The 22,029-nt window shown below is 39.4% G+C and overlaps 1 protein-coding gene and 1 long non-coding RNA gene across 6 annotated transcripts; both read left to right on the plus strand.

Moving 5' to 3' along the window:
- The first annotated feature begins 7,498 nt into the window (after window positions 1–7,498).
- Window positions 7,499–11,416, plus strand: LOC126970211 (uncharacterized). Of its 5 annotated transcripts, none has more exons than XR_007730560.1 (4): window positions 7,499–7,582; window positions 8,915–9,062; window positions 10,099–10,246; window positions 11,239–11,416. It is a non-coding gene; the product is annotated as an uncharacterized LOC126970211 (long non-coding RNA). The 5 variants fall into 5 exon arrangements; XR_007730561.1 differs by lacking the exon at window positions 7,499–7,582 and adding an exon at window positions 7,647–7,730; XR_007730562.1 differs by lacking the exon at window positions 7,499–7,582 and adding an exon at window positions 7,795–7,878.
- A 6,997-nt stretch (window positions 11,417–18,413) lies between these two features.
- Window positions 18,414–21,998, plus strand: LOC126970186 (trypsin-7-like). The gene is made up of 5 exons (XM_050815968.1): window positions 18,414–18,499; window positions 19,359–19,530; window positions 20,336–20,591; window positions 21,220–21,328; window positions 21,704–21,998. Exons 1-5 carry the CDS (start codon window positions 18,454–18,456, stop codon window positions 21,916–21,918), a joined length of 798 nt encoding a protein of 265 aa, XP_050671925.1. The 5' UTR covers window positions 18,414–18,453; the 3' UTR covers window positions 21,919–21,998.
- Window positions 21,999–22,029: the final 31 nt, after the last annotated feature.

Genomic DNA, 22,029 nt, shown 5'->3' on the forward strand with positions numbered 1-22,029 from the left:
GCGACGAATGGTTTCCATTTACATGGGTCGCCGTTGAGCCAGCCTAACACAGCTGTCGAATCAGACCAACCGTAGATTTTGATGTTGTAATCTGATAGGCATTTACAGGTGATCTTCATGACCTTGGTAAGTAGAACCGCTGCACATAACTCTAATCTAGGTAACGATACATTTTTCTTTACAGGTACGAGACGAGACTTCGAAGCTACTAATACTACAGAAGACTGGTTGCTGGTAATATTGTTGACTCTGCAGTATACAACACAAGCGTAGGCATTTTGTGATGAATCACAAAACCCATGTAATTCAATGGTGTCGTTCTTAGAAGACTGCAACCACCTTGGTATGGTAATATGGCTAATTTTCGTGATGTCAGCCTCTATGGTTTTCCATTTTGTGTTGATGTCAGCTGGTAATTCGTCGTCCCACAGAAGATTTAAGAGCCATACTTCCTGGAAGAGTAGTTTCAACTTGGTGGTAACTGGTGAAAGCCATCCAAGCGGATCAAATATCTTCGATATATTCGAGAGTAAACTTCTTTTGGTGAGTTTACTGACTGGTTCGGAATTCAATTGAAAAGTGAAATAATCTTCGTCGGGATGCCACTTAAGTCCTAATGCCTTGGTTGATTCCTGGTATTTAAAAACATATGCTTGGTCTTCGCATGGTAACTGGTTATCTGGTAGTACATCTGGTTGATTTGACGACCACTTCCTTAGATTGAATCCACCTAACTTAAGGAGATTTATGAGGTCGGAAATCAGCCTCCTTGCAGACTGGAGGTCATGATGTCCATGGAGGAGGTCATCCATGTAGAGCCTGGTAGCCAGAACTTCTGCTGCTTCTGGGTAACGGTGACCTTCATCCTTAGCCAGACGTTTCAATGTCATCATGGCTAGGAATGGTGCGGCCTTGGTGCCGTATGTGACAGTGGTAAGTTGGTATTCTTCTAATGGTTGCTTTTCAGAGTCCCTCCACACGATCTTCTGGAGCGGCTGGTCATCATCATGGACATCTATAAATCTGAACATCTTCTCTATATCGGCTGTGAAGGCTATTTGGTACTGCCTCCACTTTAATATGAGAGTAAACAAATCCTCTTGTAAATTTGGTCCAGAGTACATAAGGTCATTCAACGAAAGTCCAGTCGAAGTTTTCGCTGAGGCATTAAAAACAACTCGCGTGGCAGTCGTCGTGGAATCCGTTCTGATTACACAATGGTGAGGTAAATAGCACTGAAGTATCGGATTACTATTACATTTCTTCATATGGTTTAAATTAATATATTCATGGATAAATTGTTTGTAGTTCTGTTCGATAATTTTATTTTTACAAAATCTGCGTTCTAATTGCCGAAATTGGGCTACGGCTTTGGTTTTAGACTCACCCAATTTTTCGGTAATCTCTGGTTTTAATGGTAACCGTACAACATAACGTCCGTCTGGTTTGCGCGTAGTATGCTGTTGATAATGATGAAGGCAATGGTTATCTTCATCCGTAATATTTACAGAGTTGTCTGAGATATCTTCAATCTCCCAGAACCGCTGTATATCCTGCAAGTCGACCATGACGACGTTGCAATATGTTTGGTTTGGTTTTATGGTACCACTAAGAATCCAACCGAGCTTGGTATTTTGCGCGATTGGTAGTGATGTGCCATTACGAATTAAACCTGGTAAAATAATTAATTCGTAAACTTCAACGCTTAAAATTAAATCTATTGGTCTACTTTTATAAAACTCTGGATCTGCGAGTGGTAACTTTTGTAAATACGGCCAAGCTGGTTTTTCTAATGTTTCGTGTGGTAAATTCCCGACGACATGCTTCATCACATAGGCTTCCGTTTTAAATGTGAAATTATTATGAAGAGATGACACTGAAAGCTGTGCGACTCCCTTACTATTGTTGGCTTTTGCGCCTACTCCGACCACCACACAGTGGCGCTTAATCCTGGGTAGGCCTAAAAGTTGAGCGGCATTCTCTGTAATGAGAGATGACTCCGCGCACGGGTCTATGAGGGCTCGCATGGTATGGTGACAGCCATCCATAGACATAATATTAACTTTAGCTGTTGCTAATAATTTGGGCATGGTTTCTTGTGGGGCATTGGTAACGCATATATTGGATCTTCTAGGAGAATTTTCGATCTCGGTATTTCTAGAAGTAGATGGTGCAAAAGTGACAAGAGCATTATGCAGAAGAGTATTATGCTGCTGGTTACAAAAACGGCAAGTTTTTTCCGAAGAACATTCCTTGTCATAATGGTTAATTAAACAGTTTTTACATAATTTGTTGGATTCAATGACCTTAAGTCGATTCAGCGGTGCGGATTCTAGAAATTGTTTGCATTTAAACAATTCATGGCAACACGTTTTACAGAGTATGCATTTCCGTTGTGGCGCAATATGTACTGGTTTCGTATTGACGTGGTTTATTACAGCTGGTCTTGGTTTAAAATTTCTGTTCATAAAATTATGTAAATGGTTATTGGTATGCTTTTCAGCCCATGGTTTTTGGTATTGGTTTTGGTGTACCTGGGATGAATTTGATTTGTTGAAGTCCTGCTTACGACGAGAGCTTTCTAACGAAGTAAATTTAATTTCTAAAAATTTCAAAAAATCTAACAAAGTAGGCAATTCTTTTGGATTCTTAAGCGACACAATGTAATCATTATGGGTTTCAGTATCTAACTTTTGGCACAAAATATAGACGATCAATGGGTCCCAGTTGGAAATGTCGATGCCCATTGCTTTTATAGAGTTAAGACACTCGTTGGTGGTGTCATGTAACCTTTTGATGACCGCTGCAGATTGATGTTGAATCGTAGGCATGGTTAGTAACAATTGTATGTGAGAATTAAATATTAACCTAGTATTATGGTAACGTTGGTTTAATATGTCCCAGCATACTTCGTAGTTTTCAGAATTGATGCGTAAATGGTGAACTAATTTTTCAGCCTCGCCACGGAGCTTACTTTTCAAGAATTGCATTTTCTGCGCATTTGGTAAAGATTTATTATGGTGAATTGTTTCGGAGAATAAATCTTTAAAACATATCCAATCTTGGTAGTTTCCGCTGAAGGTGGGAATGTCCATTTGTGGGGTTGAACGTTCCCTGTAAGATGACGACCACATCTGTCTGTTCACTGCCTTCTTCATGGTGTTGTATTTCTTCTCCATCTCAGCGAATGCTGTCTCATACTCTTCGTTGTCGAGCAGCCCTTCGCTGTCGATGTCCCAGTGAAGAGAATCGATGACCGACCATCTTGATTGGATAGTTCGTAAAATATCTTCGAACTCCCAGCGGTCGGAGCAGCTTTCAAGGTCGACAGCCTCTATGGTACGGGATAGCGCCTTGAAGTTGCTCTTCTGCTTTCGCAGCATTTCTTCGACCCTACTGGAGTTGCCCTGGTTCGATAGCTTTGGTGCAGGGAAGCTAAAAGAGGGACCCTCCTGAGCGGGAGAGAAAATATCGCGCCTATCTGAGCCCTGCGATAATGGTGTAGCAGGTCTCAGTAATGGTTTGCTGGGATCGCTGGTTACGTAATTAGAAATCATATTCCTAACTTCCTGGTAAAAATCTTTCGTCCGCTGGTAATGGTTTTCCGCGAAGTAGCGATGGTTAGGGTCTTCAAACTCAGCACAAAGCCTAGTATGGTTGGTCTGGAATTCACTCCAGTACGAGTCTAAAGCGTTGAGACGTTTTTCAATATAGGCGGGTGTCTTTCGTTCTGGCCCGTCCTTCTTGAAATTAACACACTGCGTGTTAATCGCGGACATAATCTGGTTTTGGGTGGTTAATAGAGCCTCCATGGTTACGGGTCAAAAGAGAGTGGTAAAGAGTGGTGAGTGATAAAAAGGAAAGATCTTACTTGAAGACTGGTACGTGGTGACCTGGTGTGTCCTCAGCAGTCTCCCCGTTGGTAGTCGCTGGTAGTATCGCCGATCTGGTGAACTGGTTACACTCCACACACAAGCACTTTGGTCAACACTAATTTGGTTCACTACACACGCGACGAATTTTGGTTAAAATGGTTAACTAATGGTACTGGTTAATAGAACGATGGATCACAATGTTTTTGTGTCCTCGAAATGGTTAAAAAATACACTGGTTAACAAAAGGCCGAAGGACCACAATGTCCTTGGAATGGTTAAAAAAAATTCTGGTCACTGGTTAACAAAAGGCCGAAGGACCACAATGTCCTTGGAATGGTTAAAAAAAAAAAATTTGTCACTGGTTAACAAAAGGCCGAAGGACCACAATGTCCTTGGAATGGTTAAAAAAAAAAAATTTGTCACTGGTTAACAAAAGGCCGAAGGACCACAATGTCCTTGGAATGGTTAAAAAAAAAAAAATTTGTCACTGGTTAACAAAAGGCCGAAGGACCACAATGTCCTTGGAATGGTTAAAAAAAAAAATTTGTCACTGGTTAACAAAAGGCCGAAGGACCACAATGTCCTTGGAATGGTTAAAAAAAAAAAATTTGTCACTGGTTAACAAAAGGCCGAAGGACCACAATGTACGGTGGTTTGGTTCCGTACAGAGTAAAACACAAGTTAGGCTCAAATGGTATATTGAAACCTTAACTTATGCTATATGGTAAAATGGTAAAATGTTGGTATGGTAATGAGCACGCGAATCGATCGGCGGCTTGTCGCGAACTGGTTACAATATTACTTAGGAAATAACGCGAGGCGACGTAAACGCTGATACGCGAAACGTGATGTACAGTCGACATGCTGTTGACCGTACAAGGAGCTTTCAACGAAAAAGCTCAATTGTGTAGGTACAGAAATGTCTGCGGGAGCATGTGTCTATCTCTTAAGGATAAAATACTATTTGCATTTGAATAATTTAAAAATTGGCTAGTATTTAGCGATAATGTATAAGCAGTTTACACAAATCCTCATAATTTTATTACTGAATACTATAAAATAATTCAAAAAAAACTGTCATTGTCATTTTTAACTCATTAACCCTGATTGCATTTTTCCGATATCTTGACTACAACATCATACCCAAATACTCACATCATATTTATTTCTCTATTGACAGAACAGCGTCTGTCGGGTTAGCTCGTACTCAAATAAAATACAAAGAAATACAAACTAGCAACTAAAATAATTTATTTTTTAATTCACAACGAAAAAGTAAGTATTTAAATTTATCTCAACAAAATGACAAAGACATTTGCGTAAACTGAATACTAGTCCAATTAAGTTTTAAAGTTTTCAAAAACAATAGGTTCAAATTTTCAAAAAACAAAAGTGAAGAATGAAAATCATTTCTAAGTTAAGTAACACACAAAACTAAGTACTCTACAATAATAAAGGTATTATTAAACATGGATCATTTATACGTCGAGATAGAATGTGACAGCTGTGGAAACGTCGAAAAAAATTAAGATTTTAATTGAGCAATGCACACACACTAGCACAAAGTGTCATGCAAAACGCGAGTGGAAGAAGTTGATTGTTACACACACTAACGTATAAACGCGGCCTGTTTTTATCGATTGTCTAACAGCAAGAGACTATCTAGACGCATAAATTATCTAAGAAATTAAATAAAAATAAATAAAGATTTTTGTATGTATTTTTTGTTGTAGATGCAGGATGGTGACAGTGGTAGCAGTCCCGAGGGCCTGGAGTGCGAGGCAGACGGCAGCTACCTGATAGTGGACCCGGGCCGGGATCTCACCTGCACCGTCATCGACCACGCCCTGCGCTTCCGGGAACCCTGCTTCACAAATTTCAAGGAGACTAGGTATTATATACATTCATATCTTACCAGTGCCCGCTAGATTATGGGTACAACAACATCGCCTTTTTATGCTGTGGAACAGTAATGTATGTGTAAACATTATTGTGTTTCGGTCTTCAGACCTTCAGGTCGTCGTAGCTAGTGAAATTACTGCACAAATGAGACTGAACATCTTATGTCTCAAGGCGACGAGCGCAATTGTAGTGCCGTTCAGAATTTTTGGGTTTTTCAAGAATCCTGAGTGGCACTGCATTGTAATGGGTAGGGCGTATCAATAACCATCAGCTGAACGTCATGCTCGTCTCGCCCCTTATTTTCTTATAAAATGGATGAAAGATCTACTACACATTTTCAACACACGTTTGCGTTTAATTTTTAACATATATGAAATATTATTCAAAGCTATTTTAAATTATTTATTTATTATTGCTTGTTTAAATAATACCCGAATTTTTACATTAATAATTTAATAATTGAAATAATTGTATTACTTTTAATCCGTACTAATTTTTAACCGAATTAACATTCTTTCGTTTTCTCATTCATTGTTCATTTTCGTTTGTTTCTTTGAAAATTCTATTATAGCACAAGTATGATCACATTTTATAAATCTCATGATGACCTATCAGTTTTTAAGGGAAAACCTCAAATTTTCTTAGTAGACACGTGATTTTTTATAATTTACACGAAGCCAGGGAGTGCTAACTGCCAGCGCGGTCTTATTATATAACAAGCGCTGACCGTCCGTTCGTCAAATAATTTTTTTATAGAGTGTGTAAGTCGATACGGAGACACAAGAAAATATATTTATTTTTTAATTTCTGAAGTAATACTTCTTAAGGCGTGGGTTGGGGACACTTGGGGACAACGTTAACGCACGGAAGTAACGTTAGGCGTCCGGCAAAAAAAAGTCAATTGAAACAATTTTTAACCATTATAATTTTAATGGTTTAATTAATTGTTTCAAATTGACAGTAATATTTTCTGAAAATCTCCAAGTGTATTTGTTCATTTATGACTTCTTTGTAATAAATAATAAATAAAAGTCCGCAGTCTGACCTTTTGACTGTCCATCGGACAGGCAAAAGGTCCGAGCTCATAGAGCCATATTCGTTAATATTCAATAAAAACGTTATATTGATATGTGTGATATAAATAATTAAATTATTTTTATTCAATTATTTATTAATATCACGGCTGTAATTAATGTAAGTATAAGTATATTTAATGGTATAAATTAAATCTTCTTAAGAAAATTTGTTATATACTGGATGTCCTAGAATAGATGGGACAAACAATGGCAAACGAAAATAACATATTTTGTCTATGAGCTTTCAGATAAGCAATAAAAGTATACATACATATGTATCTGTTAATTATTCCTAATGTTAAGTATTTAATTTTTTTTAAATATATTTTTTATGCGGGTACCACTTCTGGTCCTTTTTGATTAAATAGAATGCAAATAAACAATATTGTTAATTAATTGCAGGTATCAAGCGACTGCCCCCGTGCAGTCCGGGGAGTGCGTGGGGGCGAGTGAGGAGCTGTCGAGGTGGGGCGAGGCGGGAGCGGGGCCCGCGGTGGGGGCGGGGCCCGTGCTCGCGGAGGGCGTGGCGAGCGGTGCGCTGCTCGCTGATCTGATCATTGATGAGGCTGTTACTGATAGAGGTGAGTGTCATATATAGAGATATAATGATGGGTCTTCCACAATACATTCACGTACTGCCCCTGCGCCAAATATAGCGGGGCGAGGCGGGGGCGGCGAGCGGCGCGCTGCTCGCTGATCTGATCATTGATGAGGCTGTTACTGATAGAGGTGAGTGTCATATATAGAGATATAATGATGGGTCTTCCACAATACATTCACGTACTGCCCCTGCGCCAAATATAGCGGGGCGAGGCGGGGGCGGCGAGCGGCGCGCTGCTCGCTGATCTGATCATTGATGAGGCTGTTACTGATAGAGGTGAGTGTCATATATAGAGATATAATGATGGGTCTTCCACAATACATTCACGTACTGCCCCTGCGCCAAATATAGCGGGGCGAGGCGGGGGCGGCGAGCGGCGCGCTGCTCGCTGATCTGATCATTGATGAGGCTGTTACTGATAGAGGTGAGTGTCATATATAGAGATATAATGATGGGTCTTCCACAATACATTCACGTACTGCCCCTGCGCCAAATATAGCGGGGCGAGGCGGGGGCGGCGAGCGGCGCGCTGCTCGCTGATCTGATCATTGATGAGGCTGTTACTGATAGAGGTGAGTGTCATATATAGAGATATAATGGTGGGTCTTCCACAATACATTCACGTACTGCCCCTGCGCCATATATAGCGGGGCGAGGCGGGGGCGGCGAGCGGCGCGCTGCTCGCTGATCTGATCATTGATGAGGCTGTTACTGATAGAGGTGAGTGTCATATATAGAGATATAATGGTGGGTCTTCCACAATACATTCACGTACTGCCCCTGCGCCATATATAGCGGGGCGAGGCGGGGGCGGCGAGCGGCGCGCTGCTCGCTGATCTGATCATTGATGAGGCTGTTACTGATAGAGGTGAGTGTCATATATAGAGATATAATGGTGGGTCTTCCACAATACATTCACGTACTGCCCCTGCGCCATATATAGCGGGGCGAGGCGGGGGCGGCGAGCGGCGCGCTGCTCGCTGATCTGATCATTGATGAGGCTGTTACTGATAGAGGTGAATGTCATATATAGAGATATAATGGTGGGTCTTCCACAATACATTCACGTACTGCCCCTGCGCCATATATAGCGGGGCGAGGCGGGGGCGGCGAGCGGCGCGCTGCTCGCTGATCTGATCATTGATGAGGCTGTTACTGATAGAGGTGAGTGTCATATATAGAGATATAATGGTGGGTCTTCCACAATACATTCACGTACTGCCCCTGCGCCATATATAGCGGGGCGAGGCGGGGGCGGCGAGCGGCGCGCTGCTCGCTGATCTGATCATTGATGAGGCTGTTACTGATAGAGGTGAGTGTCATATATAGAGATATAATGGTGGGTCTTCCACAATACATTCACGTACTGCCCCTGCGCCATATATAGCGGGGCGAGGCGGGGGCGGAAAGCGGCGCGCTGCTCGCTGATCTGATCATTGATGAGGCTGTTACTGATAGAGGTGAGTGTCATATATAGAGATATAATGGTGGGTCTTCCACAATACATTCACGTACTGCCCCTGCGCCATATATAGCGGGGCGAGGCGGGGGCGGCGAGCGGCGCGCTGCTCGCTGATCTGATCATTGATGAGGCTGTTACTGATAGAGGTGAGTATCATATATAGAGATATAATGGTGGGTCTTCCACAATACATTCACGTACTGCCCCTGCGCCATATATAGCGGGGCGAGGCGGGGGCGGCGAGCGGCGCGCTGCTCGCTGATCTGATCATTGATGAGGCTGTTACTGATAGAGGTGAGTGTCATATATAGAGATATAATGGTGGGTCTTCCACAATACATTCACGTACTGCCCCTGCGCCATTTATAGCGGGGCGAGGCGGGGGCGGCTAGCGGCGCGCTGCTCGCTGATCTGATCATTGATGAGGCTGTTACTGATAGAGGTGAGTGTCATATATAGAGATATAATGATGGGTCTTCCACAATACATTCACGTACTGCCCCTGCGCCATATATAGCGGGGCGAGGCGGGGGCGGCGAGCGGCGCGCTGCTCGCTGATCTGATCATTGATGAGGCTGTTACTGATAGAGGTGAGTGTCATATATAGAGATATAATGGTGGGTCTTCCACAATACATTCACGTACTGCCCCTGCGCCATATGTAGCGGGGCGAGGCGGGGGCGGCGAGCGGCGCGCTGCTCGCTGATCTGATCATTGATGAGGCTGTTACTGATAGAGGTGAGTGTCATATATAGAGATATAATGGTGGGTCTTCCACAATACATTCACGTACTGCCCCTGCGCCATATATAGCGGGGCGAGGCGGGGGCGGCGAGCGGCGCGCTGCTCGCTGATCTGATCATTGATGAGGCTGTTACTGATAGAGGTGAGTGTCATATATAGAGATATAATGGTGGGTCTTCCACAATACATTCACGTACTGCCCCTGCGCCATATATAGCGGGGCGAGGCGGGGGCGGCGAGCGGCGCGCTGCTCGCTGATCTGATCATTGATGAGGCTGTTACTGATAGAGGTGAGTGTCATATATAGAGATATAATGGTGGGTCTTCCACAATACATTCACGTACTGCCCCTGCGCCATATATAGCGGGGCGAGGCGGGGGCGGCGAGCGGCGCGCTGCTCGCTGATCTGATCATTGATGAGGATGTTACTGATAGAGGTGAGTGTCATATATAGAGATATAATGGTGGGTCTTCCACAATACATTCACGTACTGCCCCTGCGCCATATATAGCGGGGCGAGGCGGGGGCGGCGAGCGGCGCGCTGCTCGCTGATCTGATCATTGATGAGGCTGTTACTGATAGAGGTGAGTGTCATATATAGAGATATAATGGTGGGTCTTCCACAATACATTCACGTACTGCCCCTGCGCCATATATAGCGGGGCGAGGCGGGGGCGGCGAGCGGCGCGCTGCTCGCTGATCTGATCATTGATGAGGCTGTTACTGATAGAGGTGAGTGTCATATATAGAGATATAATGGTGGGTCTTCCACAATACATTCACGTACTGCCCCTGCGCCATATATAGCGGGGCGAGGCGGGGGCGGCGAGCGGCGCGCTGCTCGCTGATCTGATCATTGATGAGGCTGTTACTGATAGAGGTGAGTGTCATATATAGAGATATAATGGTGGGTCTTCCACAATACATTCACGTACTGCCCCTGCGCCATATATAGCGGGGCGAGGCGGGGGCGGCGAGCGGCGCGCTGCTCGCTGATCTGATCATTGATGAGGCTGTCACTGATAGAGGTGAGTGTCGATCTGTTAGCCGCGAATTAGAATGGTAATGCTTATTTATTTAATTAAATGTGTAACCAAAATTTATGAACGATGCGAGACTCGAACCCGCGACCTCTCGGTTCTATCCAAACGCTCTTCCACTGAGCCAACCGTTCGTGTGTTGTATCTTTCATAAATCTTTCTATGGCTTGGTCAACTCTCAGGTTGTGGCTCCATCTACAGGATCTTTACTTTATAGTTTACTTGCTCAACCTGTCAAATCCAGATATTATTCCACTATTTCTTGTTTGGTAGCTCATTCTTGATCCTTTCAAGACCCATAAAATATAGGGTTCAACTCCGTCTTAAGGAAGTTTTCACTACAACAATAATATCTACAAATGCAATCCAAAATATCTTTATCTATTTAAATTGGATTTTAACGCCGCAGTGCAACAAACCGACGCGCCTATTGCTGTAATGATTATTTTCAATTTAATATATTGGTTCTATAATAATATGTATTGTGGTATTTTTTTTACTGTATGTTGATAAGGACACGTTGTTTTGTGTTGCAGTGTTGTGCCGTCAGGTGGTGGTGCTGTCCGTGCGGGAGGCGCGCTCGTGACGTGACGTGACGCGGTGTGACGTGACGTGACCCGGCGTGACGTGACGTGACGCGACTACTATTTATTGTGCTGTATCATACTATATCTATATCATTACTCGTTAATTATATTCATATGTGATATCCTTTATTGACGTTTTATTTTTTACCCTATTAGGTAAAATTGATTTATTTTATAATTTAGTAAGCATCTATGTAATTAAGCACAGAACAGAAAAACTAATAGAAGTGGCATCGTGTCATTTTACTATGGAAACCGATATCGCCAAACTCACACATTTACCTATCAAATATGTAATATAATGACATAACTACAAATTTATTTATATCAATTTCGAACTTAATACAATAACGCTAATCTGATATTCTTAAAGCGATTATGACAACCTCAGAACTTTTTCTTAAATTGCGAAAAATAACATATAAAAACATGACGTAATAGGAACTTTGTAACCATAGATTTGACTTCCGTCAAAATACCTAGTGTTGTACGAAAATAAATACACATATCGATAAGTTAGTGAAAACTAGAAATGATGTTATCAGGGTTGATAAAGTATATTATCGATAACGTACGTCGTAAGCTAATATATTTAGCCCAATTCAAATAAAATCATAATCGTACACCTTCCTTCAAGGCCGGCAACGCTCTTGTGATTCCTCTGGTGTTGCAAGAGAATGTGGGCAGCGGTGATCACTTAACACCAGGTGACCCGTACGCTCGTTTGTCCTCCTATTCCATAAAAAAAAAATCAAGACAGCGTACATGCAGAGTCTTGGAAAGTTACAATACCAATATTATAATTACTTGGGAAACAATATACGCACAAAACATAGTTTTTGTTTATAAGTATTCATCGTTATTCTGTATAAACACAGGGGCCAGTAAGACATGAGATATTATTAACTGTACTTCTTCCATACGTAATGCGCGTGCGAAAAGAAAATTTCCAAAACAAGCAGTAACGAATGATTAATAAAAAGAAAAGCTATAAGTACTCATGAAGTATTAATAATCTTGTTGGTATTGTGATATATGATATTTTATATTATGATGTACATATGCTACAATGATGGCAAACATAAAATGTTCGTCTATATTTAAGCTTATTTAGTTTAACTGAAATACTACACATATTATATACAATAATAATTAGCTGTACCTAAGAGACAAAACTATTTATTTGAATTCATCGTAGTCTCTCTTGAACATAATTACCACAACCATATTATAACATTTTGCTTACTTACTAATACTTCGTATTGTGTTACAACGATTATAATATTGTGATTGTTTCACTGCACATGGCGCCGTTTAACAACAATACTTCTACCATGAGTTTACAGTGATCCTACTCGCTAGCGACTGCGTAAAAATATTGTATGGAAAGTTTTATACAGCGCCTCTATCGGTCACCTAGAGAACTTATTTCGGTAGTATGAGTAACCTATATATTATTATACTCTTTGCGAGTAACGTTTTGCAGTGGTTTCTATAGAAAATCGATACCGAGTGACTTATTTGACAGACGCTCTCGAAAAATTCTGTTTCGATAGTAGTCAATTGCATTGTGAGATGTGCTATCTACGACAGTATTTAATTAAAAATTGACAAATAAATATTGGAATAATGTCGGGCAGAAGTTATTTAGCATGGAATGTTAACCGCGGCATCAAATGAAGACGAAAGGCGTTACAAGGCACTTTCCAAGCTAGCGTGCGCCTTGGAAACCCACTTGAACACATCAGTGAAAACAATTTTATAAAAGAATATAGAATAAACAAGCAAGCTTTTGAGGATTAATGCAAAGCATTAAGACGATACCCGAACTTAAAATCCTAACAAAGAGTCTCACTTGAATTGGTGATTCATCAAATTCAAATACGCCCTTCAAATTCATAGTGGAATCATATCTAAGGTGGCAGGTGCAGTGGCGGAAACTGCCGAAAATAAAACATAACATAACATATATAAATAACAATTGGTTATTGGGGACTTATAAAAGAAGGGGAATTCTTATAAAAGAGTTGTCCGGGCGCTTTATCAATTTGACAGCTGACCCAAGGTCTGGCACGTACCTTTGACAGAGGTTAAATGTGTAGCTGTACCAACAACCAATAATATCAATTAATACAAATGTCTAATATGTAACTTGTAACGAAATACCTTCGTAGCATTATAGATCGTAGAAATATTAATCGTGCATATTAACTGTAATAAGCGTATGCCGAAAGATCCGTTTTGAAAAGAACATTTTATTTTATATATCGTGATATTAGCTCTGATAAGAACCATTTCATAATGCTGTACATCAAGTCATAGAATCATGCAGATAACCAGTAGTTACCTCATCGAAGTACAAGCATCGTCACGTTCTCTCGACGACCGCAGATATACTCACGTGATCAGTCATATGCTCCGCGTTACACATCTGCACAGCAAGGCCGAGCGTACTCGACTGAAACGTCGGGTCGTCAATCACTATTCATTCAATTTTAATCAATGAGCGACAGAGTAGGTGCTAAATGCTCATTGACATCGGATGATCGAGGTTCGACGCGAGTTTACACAAGCGCACGCTCGCTGGCCGGTTTACTGCGATAGCATTAGTTTTAGAGCGAGATAGAACACATACTATTTTTCTCAATTCTTATTGAATGAAACGTTTTACTATTTGTCAAAATGTAAGCTTTAGTATTGGTGTGTATTTTCTAAACTTGTAAATATTTTTTTAAGTAACAATTGTAATTGGTTAACTAGTTTTAAGGATTTTGTATATATATCATGTAACTGAAATAAATCATCATCTTCCACATATCCCTCACAGTGAAGCAGTTATTTTATCTCCACACGCTCAGTCTCTAAAAGTGTTTTACTTGGACACCTGAGCTGCCCACTGCAATTATAAGCAAAAATAAGGTTTACGTTATTTATAGTTTATTAATTTTAACAGTTTATTTAAGTTTCAATTTTTTTCATTTTATAATTAATATTGTATATTAAAAAAGTACCTAAGTCACGAATGAGTTTATGGTTTCTAGGCATGCGTTGATTCGCGGATAGTCATCGCAGTCTACACGCAACCAGGTGATGGATAGGTCCTGTCCTTCAAGAAAACTCAGGCGTTGAGAACAGACATTCTCCCTAACGTAAGCGCACACGCCAGCCCGCGGTATAAAGTGTTTCAAATTATACCCCGGGTTTGAGAGGTAGGATGTATCAGCCAGAGAGGATATCTGTGTCTCTGTTAAAAAGATTAGGGCCGGCTTCGCCGTCTCCAGGTGGAAGTGGACGGCATTTAAATTTGGGCGAAGCCCCCTGATGTTGCAAAAGTCCACAGGAGGGTGGTTTGAGCTTCCTGCTCTGTTTGCCCCGAGTCAGCACAGATTGATTTACAATTTAGTAAGTGAATCTATGAAATTTCGTATGTATCCGACATTACAACTTCTTTTTATTTCTACGATGTTGACCAAAAATACATTTTGCATAAAGTATTTTTTGTAGATTTTATATTTGTACTAGCTGCCCCGACAGACGTTGTTCTGTTAATAATAAAAAAAACTCCTGCGAGTGTAATTTTGTAAAATCCGTGCTTAGCTGACCTCTACTCGGCGAAAGGAATATTCCTACCAAATTTCAAGTCTCTACTATACTCTCTCTACTAGTGACTATATACATGGATATATATATAGATTCTATTTTTATATTATATTATTATAAATAAATAATATAAAACCAATAATAACAGGAAATAATTCACTCAAATGTTATCGTAGAAAAATAACAATTATCGATGCATTCATTTTGCTTCTGATCAATTTTATTGCCGATTATATTGATAAGAAGTACGTGCCTTCTCTCGGATACCATTTATCTTTCCTAAAATGAATTCATGATGATTTAGTAATAATGTAAAAAAAAATCTAATATAAAATAATTTTGACAATATATACAGGCAAAATTACACAGTGTTTTTAACCAGAGTGTGTTGCCATTGATGACATACGGAACACAGACGTGGTCGCTAACTATGGGCCTTATGATTAAGCTCATTGTCGCTCAGAGGGGAATGCAGAGGGCTATGCTTGGAGTTTTCCTACGAGAACGAATCAGAAATGAGGAGATCCGTAGGAGAACCTAAGTTACCGACATACACCAGATGGTTGCGAAGCTGAAGTGACAGTTGGCGGGGCATATAGCTCTACGGTACTATAGGTGGCCGTTGGGTCAGTAAAGTCCTCGAATGACGACCACGTGCCGGTAGGCCCCCCACAAGATGGACCGACGATCTGGTCAAGATTGCCGGAACAGGTTTAATGAGGGCAGCGCAGATCGGATCGTCATGGCAATCTTTGGGGGAGGCCTTTGTCCAGCAGTGGACGTCTTCCCAGATCTAACTTCTTCTTCTAAAGATCGCTCGTGTTTTAGTTATTTTCCTCTGCAAGTATCTTCTGATAAGTGGACACCAAACTTCAATCACTTACTGAATTAAACAAACTTCTTACCTATTGGTACTATTGTATGCAACTGTTTTAATCTCTGGTAATCATGAGAGAAGCCCAATTATAATATCTCACAAATACACATATTTCTTACGAAATATTTTTGGAAGTAGACTTTAACGAACTTACACTTAAAAGACTAAAACTAAATCTTAACATTATGTTTGTCATTATTAGAGTCGAAGTTAAAGAGAAAAATTTGAGTTTGACTTGGCTGAGCTACTTAAGCCGTAAGTAATGATCTTATGAGCAAGATGTAGACTATGGGCTAATTCAACTACTTATATCATCAAATGCATCGCATCAACTGAATGAAGCCGCAGACAAATCAGTCGGTTAGGGATCGAGCATTGCACCTACAGGAACAGTCAGTGGTATCACGTGCTACACATATATATTTCATTGAAAAGAGCGCAAAAAAAGAATGCTGGGAGAGTTTCTTGCGCCGCTTCTTCTCTCTCAGAGCGACATTTGTTTCCGAAGCGGTAGTAGTAACTAGTATATTAGAAATAGCATCAAAAAGAATTCTAAAGGATTCAATTTTGAGAAAATTCATTTTCTGCCTTTTAAATATATATTATTATTCATACAAATGATTTCCAGTTGTTTGGTTGAGTACTTGTAGCAGGCTTTGTCATCCTCTCTTAAATGTGCTTGTGGCGGCGTCATGGGGCGGGTCTTTCAAAACAAATACTCGCCCTATGACGCCGGGGAACGAAGGGAAGACCCTAACATATGGTAGAGTGAGACGATGGCTAGTCCATGCGTCATGCTAGTGAACGGGCATGTAATGTAAATTAAAATCTAATATATAAAATTCTCATGCCGCGGTGTTTGTAGTTAAACTCAAAGTTGACCGATTCTCATGAAATTTTGAGTGCATATTGGGTAGGTCTGAGAATCGGACAACATCTATTTTTCATCCCCCTAAATGTTAAGGGTGGTCCACGCCAATTTTTTTTTAAATTTGTTTGATTATGAGTCAGCATTAAAAATACATACAACTTCAATTTTCAACAAATTTTCACCCATCTACGATCAACAGTTACTTTTGTATCGCGATTTTGATATCGGCAATACAACGTTTGCTGGGTCAGCTAGTTATCTTATAAATTTACAGTTATTATCTTATATTATCTTTATAACAGTTAATATATAGGTAATGCTCACATAATACCATTATGTATACAGTATGTGTTGTTACTCAATCACTCTTGTTTTTTTTATAAATCTTATTTTTTAACTTACTCGTACAAGTCATATCGTAGGTACCTACAATTTGATGTTTGACTATTTTTATTCCATCGCTTTAGTTACATAGATTGTAATTTATATAATTAGTTGAACTTTCATAGCTGTAACTAATTTAAAAGAGTAGCAATGAGTGTCTTACTTTGTGAAGAAGTCTCATTAAAACTCAACCTTTTCCAAAGTGGTGTAAAATGGTAAATTATTTTTGATATTCATGAGTGTCATTTATTTGACCTAAATGAATGAACACAGCGGGACACATTCTACGCAATCTTAGTACATTAAGATCATTGGTTTTAGGGCGATGTATGAGACATTTCCTGGGAATGAGTGCCGCTGATCATGCCCACATACTCTAGGAAATGCCTCTTACTAATGAGCATAGCCTGGGTATCTCATTTTTTTATTTTTTCCTTATTTCTATTGTTTTTATTTGTTTTTTTTTTTGCTTTGTCTGCGCTTTGGTATTTCACTCATCCATGTTATTTTTTATGTAATTTCATTCTACTTTAATTTAATACTTTTAAAATAACAATGATTATATATTTTAATTTTAAGTTTAGTTTAAATCAACTCGCTATTCCTCAGTTAAATACTTAATTTTCATGAGGATGGCTTAAATTGTTTGGTACCTAGTTTGTTTTTTGTATATTTTAGAACAATAAAAATAATACCACGAAAACGCTAAGTTTTCTTCACTTTTAGTCAGAGTTGTATTGGCTCGAGTAATAGACTTGTCTTATTGGACTAGTCTCGGAGAGAGAAAGATTGAGGTCTACTAATCTAATCAGGTCTAGCAATTCACTGAATATTATGTAAACTAACCTACGCTTGTGGAATGCAGGTGTAATATTATCATGAAGATTCGGAAAGCAATTTGGCATAGCCTACCAGATCACTTGGCTACTACGATCGGAGCAATAACGAATTATTTTGATACCAGACGAGGCATTAAGAGGGGAGATACAACATATTGTTTGTTTTTGGTGTGATGGTCAAACTCGAGCCTCCGGGGGTTAAACTGAACACGACTAAAATACGATTATAGTGCAATCTTAACATTTTGTTATGATTTATTAGCTCGTGTCCGCACTTTTATATAAGCAAATATAATATTGCACTGCCTCAGGAACTCGTCAAATGTCATAAAAAAATATTTTCGTAATAGCTTGGACGGAAAAATTTAACACACAACATAGGATGGTCTAGTTATTTTTTTTAAACGTGATTTCATTATAATAAACACTTCCATTGTCCTGGCTATTGGCGCTATTAATAATATTAATATTTCGTTGGAATATTTGAAGCAACCTGTATAGTAGTAGTACATAAATTTGTAATCGGTATTTATCTCATATAAATGAAAGTTAGATTAGGAAAAATATTGTGTCGTGTATGTTATTGACGGACAATGAACAGCAAATTTTGTTTATTTTTGGTGATATGCTGTGCAGTAGGTAGGTATGATTATGCATAATAATTTTAAGTTTAATAAAGGCGCTTTTACTGTATGTAAATAAAGTACATCAATGGTAAATAAAATGTACTTTGTGTCAAAATAAAGTTTATTAACTTATATTAATGATTGGTCTCCACTGCGCTCTAACTATATACCGCAGGCGTAGCAAAGTGCGCCAATAATACTACGCCCAAGTGAGCGTTCTCGAGCCAGTCTCGAACAATGTGTGACGTTGCGGTGCCACATGTCCTATTAAACTTTGCTAATAATTGAAACTAAAATGCCAGATTGCGTAATAAATTTGTAAATATAATACTACAAGAAATAAGAAATACATCCGACGATGTTTCCCAACACCTCTCTAAATATGTGTAGCAGAAATAAATAAAGAAAAACTATCACTAGGTACACGTGTACCGAAGTATAGACTGTGATTCATGTGTTTTACAAAATATATACCATTTAAATTTGACTAACTTCTGCTGCTCAATATTTTTCTCCCTATTTGAAGGAATACAATGAAACCATCCTCACATGAAACTGACTCGAAACGTGTAAAAATAATCATCAAACTAACTCATTTTTACGAACAACTTGAGCTTGGCCATAAAAAAAGCTACGTCAATATTGTTTATACAAAAAAAGAGCAAATCATTCCTAAGACAGTTTTTGTGTGTCTTCTGGAGTAGCATTTTCCCACACTTTAACTTTAACTTTAAGTTAAGTTAAAAAACACACACTGTATAAGATGAAGGAATATTTAGGGGTATATACTGTCCCAGTTAATTTTAGCTACGCTGTGGTGCTGTGTGCTGGTTGTTTGTAAGAGATGTCTTTATGTTCTCCATTTGTTACAGCATCAGCGTCACCTCAAGGTCGTATAGCTGGCGGTGAAGCGGCGGAAGTCGAAAGTCATCCGTACATGACGGCTCTGGTCTACTATTACCCGCGACCCGACATCTACATTCAGCGCTGCGTCGGACCTTTGATATCATCCTGGCATGTTTTGACCACTGCCTACTGCTTCAAGTGAGTACTCTTTCCTATATTCAAGCATCGTAAGCTCTTTTTATAACAGTTTGTTTAAGCCGCGGAAAATATCATCTCTTCATTTATCAGTGTTCAGCTACATAATTGGAATAAATTGCATAAAAATTCAAATTTTCAGTTTTGATCTTTGGCGCTATTCTACTTTCATGTTTTAACTGAGGCCATTTTAAAGCCAAGTGTTTTGGCCACTGCGATTTTACAACAAAACGAACCATCGCAAAGTCGTAGTGAAAAAAAGTTCGTTCGTTCCAAGCGAACAAATTTAAATATAATCTTGTACCAAACATCACGTTTTAATAAATTCGTGTTTTAAGTTTAATAAATATTAGTGTATTCCATACAATATGTAGGTTTGGCTACTAAGTCATGATGTCATTTAAAGTGACAGTAGGGCTTCCATTTTTTGTCAGTCAGTTGACCAGTTTTGTGATCTTAACTCAATTTTGACATGATTGCGGTTTGGAACGTTTTTCTGGTATTACGTCCATATATTCTTTGATATAACCAACAACCGTGAAAGTGTACGGACATTATGATGCAAACTATAATGTACCTAAATTGGTGTATTACTTTAAAGGGCTACAGAATTGTTAAGATTTGAATGTTCCAAAACCATTTTGCAGAAAGTGAGAACTTATTAAGTACCATGTGCAATATCAAGCTGCACTGAAAGCGTTCTTTCATATTCTATTTTAGTTCACTTCGTACATAAAATTTCATGCAACATAATTTATTCCGTTTCGAAACTTTAACCAGATTGTTTGATTGTTTAACTGCATTTCAGTGGAGCTGAACAATCTAACTTCCAAGTGCGTGCTGGTTCTACAAAGAGTATGGAAGGTGGCAGTGTGACATCTATCTTGGAAGTCATAGAGCATCCCGACTACGTGCTAGATCCGCGGGAGAATGACATAGCTGTGGTACTCCTCGCCACGCCCTTCTCCGTGAGCGATGTCACCAATCCTTTGCTGCTGCCTCCTCCGAATGTCTACCTTCCTGTGGGAACTCTTGGAACTGTGACTGGATGGGGCTTTGAAGTGGTATGTGTCTAATAATGCTGGCGAAAGTTTTTAGGTTAATCCTTAATACTGTCGTTACTTACTTAGACTTGTAAAGACATCATACTATCGTACCTATTCTTCTTCTACCGTTCTTTACCTCGTTATTGTACCTATATTAGTAACTGTAAACGTTTATTGACGTGTTGGTGTTGTAACTGTTTTCCTAATTCAAATTCCTAACAACATGACGAAACTCTGTGTAATTTTTAGAGTAGGATATAATATCCTGACAAGTCAACGTGACGTTTGCAAACGCATGATAGTGGATATTTTCGTATGTAATTTGTCGCACAGTCCCCGATGTCACCAATGACAATTCAAACTGAGTTTAATAAGACTCAGTTTTAGTAGACTAGTTAATGCCAGTCTTAATCTCGATTAATGTTACGATAGCGACAGTGACAGCTCTTGAACGCCATCAAATATGTTAAACGTCCAGAATTCAGCATTATAAACGCGTTTAGACTATAACTGCGTTTAGTTTGTGTTGGTGAAATGAGAATTGAACTAGTAAACTTGTTTACACGCGTAAGCCGAGTTCAAACTGTTTTGTCATTTGTGTGTGATGAAAATTTCAGCGTAATTTTGTTTTTTTTTTGTTCAACAGGAAAATGGCGAACAGCTAGATTCCCTAAAGACAGTCACTCTCAGAACTATTCCACTCGATACTTGCCAGAAGGCGTATGAAGGTGTTATTGGCGTATCTATACAAGACAGTAAGTATAATATTATTATTATGTATACCTACATACAAAGACAGTAGATGGTCTCTCTATACGGTCACCTAATGTTAGGGTCCAAAAATATATACTAATAATACAAATATTACTTTACATGCACATATTATATATATTATATCTTCAGTCATCGATTGAGTCAATTCGATATACCTAAAGATAATAAAGTTTACGTAGACGTAAACTTTTCTGATGGTAACCACAATACAATTTAGGATTCTTCAAAATCCCAAAAATCTGAGGGGCCGAAACCGTGAATGCGCTCCTCACGTTTGACATAAGATGTTAATTGCACAAGCTATAGCGCTCTTTAAACCGAAACACAAAAAGTGCTTAATTATATAAATATTTCAGCCGCTCTCTGCGCCACGGAAGAAAACAAAGGCACATGTTTCGGTGACTCCGGCTCACCGATGGTGACTGATATGTTCGGACAAAAGGTGCTGGTCGGAATCTCATCTATCTACAAGGACTGTGGCTCCGCGGAGTACCCGGACATATTTACGAGAGTAGACCGGTTCACAAGATGGATACTGGAGGTCGCAGTCGTTCCTACCAATACCTCATAGTTCACCAAGGCTAACTAAAATGGCAGAAACACTAAATCATTTTATAGAATGCGTCTCATTAAAATATTATCGAATTAAAAGTTTATTTTCATTATAAAATACTGATGAAAA

The sequence above is a fragment of the Leptidea sinapis genome, chromosome 20 (genome assembly GCF_905404315.1).
Source record: "Leptidea sinapis chromosome 20, ilLepSina1.1, whole genome shotgun sequence".
NCBI classification, from domain to species: Eukaryota; Metazoa; Arthropoda; class Insecta; order Lepidoptera; family Pieridae; genus Leptidea; species Leptidea sinapis.